This window comes from Arachis duranensis, chromosome 7, assembly GCF_000817695.3.
Source record: "Arachis duranensis cultivar V14167 chromosome 7, aradu.V14167.gnm2.J7QH, whole genome shotgun sequence".
In the NCBI taxonomy this organism is placed as follows: domain Eukaryota; kingdom Viridiplantae; phylum Streptophyta; class Magnoliopsida; order Fabales; family Fabaceae; genus Arachis; species Arachis duranensis.
Genome location: NC_029778.3, coordinates 36,689,924 through 36,692,830, shown reverse-complemented (window position 1 = coordinate 36,692,830; position 2,907 = coordinate 36,689,924). Strand labels below are relative to the sequence as shown.

General features: G+C 28.6%; 1 protein-coding gene across 1 annotated transcript; it reads left to right on the top strand.

Moving 5' to 3' along the window:
* Window positions 1-2,430: 2,430 nt before the first annotated feature.
* Window positions 2,431-2,893, top strand: LOC107480463 (phosphoglycerate kinase 3, cytosolic; the record flags this gene model as incomplete). Its single annotated transcript, XM_016100604.2, is given in 2 exon segments — window positions 2,431-2,587; window positions 2,675-2,893. A coding segment is annotated over 1 exon segment (196 nt), but the record flags the coding sequence as incomplete, so codon positions are not given.
* Between the last annotated feature and the right edge of the window lie 14 nt (window positions 2,894-2,907).

Here is a 2,907-nt window from a genome sequence, read left to right as displayed (position 1 = left end):
TTTGTATCAAAACTTGACGTACGAAATCAAAACTATAAGTTTTAAAAATGATTTGTATTAAAACAAGTCATTAAGTTGCAAAATAACTCAAACTAAAAGAGTTGCATGAAATCCGATCAAGAAATAATCATGTCTAAAAAATAAGCAATTTGTATTAAAACAAGTCATACATTCTCAAAACAACTCGAACGGAGTGAGTTGTACGAAACTAGCGCACAAAAAAGCGCACAAATGGTTACGGAGTAACGTTAAGAAAACGTTACAACATTCAAAATCACGTCAAGTCAACCGATCTTCTTGGCTTCAGACCTTGACTACTAAATAACTTCTTCACAACTCAACATTTCGACTTGGTAATATAATTGCTTGAGCCCAGTTTCATAAAGCTCGACCTCAATTAGGAGCACTGTTTATGCACTAACCCACAATTTAGCCAGGCCCAAAACGAATAAAGTCTAACCTACACACATTGTTCTGATCTATTCCTACCCGACGTTATAGAGGTCGGACACGGCGACATGAGTCTAGCTCTACTTATCTAAATAAGTAACTAACTCCTAAGATATCTCCTATTGATCTAGAAAGGATATCTCAACAACTTCCTTAACAAAAAAAGAATGGTTATTCACCCTCAAAGGTGGAACTACTCTAAAAGGTGGTTGTTTATTCTATTATAAATACACTAACACCCTCAGGTATATTCAGAATCTAATCTACTATAAATTTGCTTAAAATCCTTATTAACTTAAGTATCAGAGTCTTTTGCAGGTACCATCCCTTACCTCCTCACAAGGAACTCGGAAGGCGGCACCTCTCCAACAAAAAAGTTGGACGTTGTCCCTAAAAAAAATTGGACCTCACGTCCAAGCCCCAAAACAACCCAGTTTTAGGTAACTCTCGAAACAATTTTATTTTTCGCAAATAATATTATCTCTCCGAAGAATGCTATAAGGTTATCAGAATTTATTGATTTTGGTCATTAGTTAGCCATTAATATTTAAAAATATGAGATAAAATATGTTGTTAAATTATTAGATTAAAAAAATTAAATTAATACTAAATAATAACAAAAAATAATAAATTTTGATGTCCCTAATATTTCTCTCGTCTATGATACACAAGGACGGATCTATGTTTTTAGTTGTGGGGGTAAGCGGCCGTATTACAATTTGAATTTTTTTGAGTAGTATATGATAACAATATTTATTTGTCCTCATTAAATTATTAAATTTGACCCTACAATAATTTTTTTCAACTTTTACTACTAAATAGTTAATTTAAGAATTTCATATTAGATGTCTAAGAAAATAATCAATTCTCAATTTAAATGAGGTTAGTGTTGTTTTTTAGAAATCAACTTGAAAAAATATTTTTCTTTTTTTAATTATCTTTAATTTTTTTTGTGCAACTACGTTAATTAAAAAAGTCAAAAAATTTTCTCAACTATGAATATCAGTAAGAGTTAATTTCTAATTGTATGAAAAGTAAATTTTTAAATGATTATTTAGTGATATATATATAAAAAGAGAGATATTTCAATTATATTTTTAGAAAAATAGATTACTCAATTTTTTTAAAAATATAAAACTTAAAAAATAGAATTCTAAATTATATATTATTATTTAAATTATTATTTTAGTGTTATAATTTGTATATTAGATATTTTAAAGATTAATAATATTTTACAATAACAAAATATAATTATAATAATCATGCTATATGTTTGTAAAAAAGAATAATCTGTATAGAATATATATTGAAATATAAAATATACATTAAAAATGAATTAAACAATACATGTATATCTATACAAATACATAATAGTTAATAGATAATTTAATAACTAATTTTTATGTACACTTAATAATTTTATTAACAAAATTATTATTATGTTATATATATTTTGTCTCATTATCAAAATTTTTGGTATCGTAGTTCATTATACAATATCTATTTTGGAGTTTCTATTTCTTGCCATAATTTTTTTATACTGAAAGATGAATCTAAAATTAATGTGAATTAAGAATCAAAATTTAGGAATTTAAATTGGTTAATTTTTTTGTATAGTGAAAAAATTTTGGTATAATATTTAATCATTAGATTTTATGGTATTTTTTAAAATTGTGAAAATAGGACAATACTTCCTCTTATTTTGAGAATACTGCCTTTTTGTATTGTATATTTTTAATACAAAAAAATGTATTATTCTGTTTTCACAATTTTAAAAAATATCATAAAATTTAATGATATTACACTTTAATTATACCAATATGATTAAGTATTACACCTTAATTTTACCAATATGTAATAAAATAAACAATTTAAATTAGGTTAATTAAATTTTTGGAGCCTAGGAGGGGATCTAAAGCTTATAGGCGATTTTGCCATTTTGCCATTTTGGTCATGCAAATGCAAATAAAAAGAAGAAAAAGAAAAAGCCTCGCACGTCAGCACGTGTGTACAGGTACGTGTGCCACCTGACCCTAAACCATCCTTTGTCTATATATGTTCTAGAACGTTCAATCACTTTACTCGTTCTAGCTTCATCTCTGTGTCTCGGTCACAGTGATTTGCACCATATACCATTGTGAGTATCGCCTCCCAAAACAAGCTTCCTAACGATTCTGATTTCTTTTCCCTGTTTCAGTTACTGATTAGTTATACTCGATATCAGATTTTTCAGATTAGAACAGAGAAATGGCGACAAAGAGGAGCGTGTCTACGTTGAAGGAGGGTGATCTGAAAGGAAAGAGGGTGTTCGTTAGGGTGGATCTCAACGTTCCTTTGGATGATAACAGCAAAATCACCGATGACACTAGGATCCGTGCTGCTGTTCCCACTATCAAGTACTTGACCGGTTATGGCGCCAAGGTCATCCTTGCCAGCCACTTGGTACGTTCTCTCAGT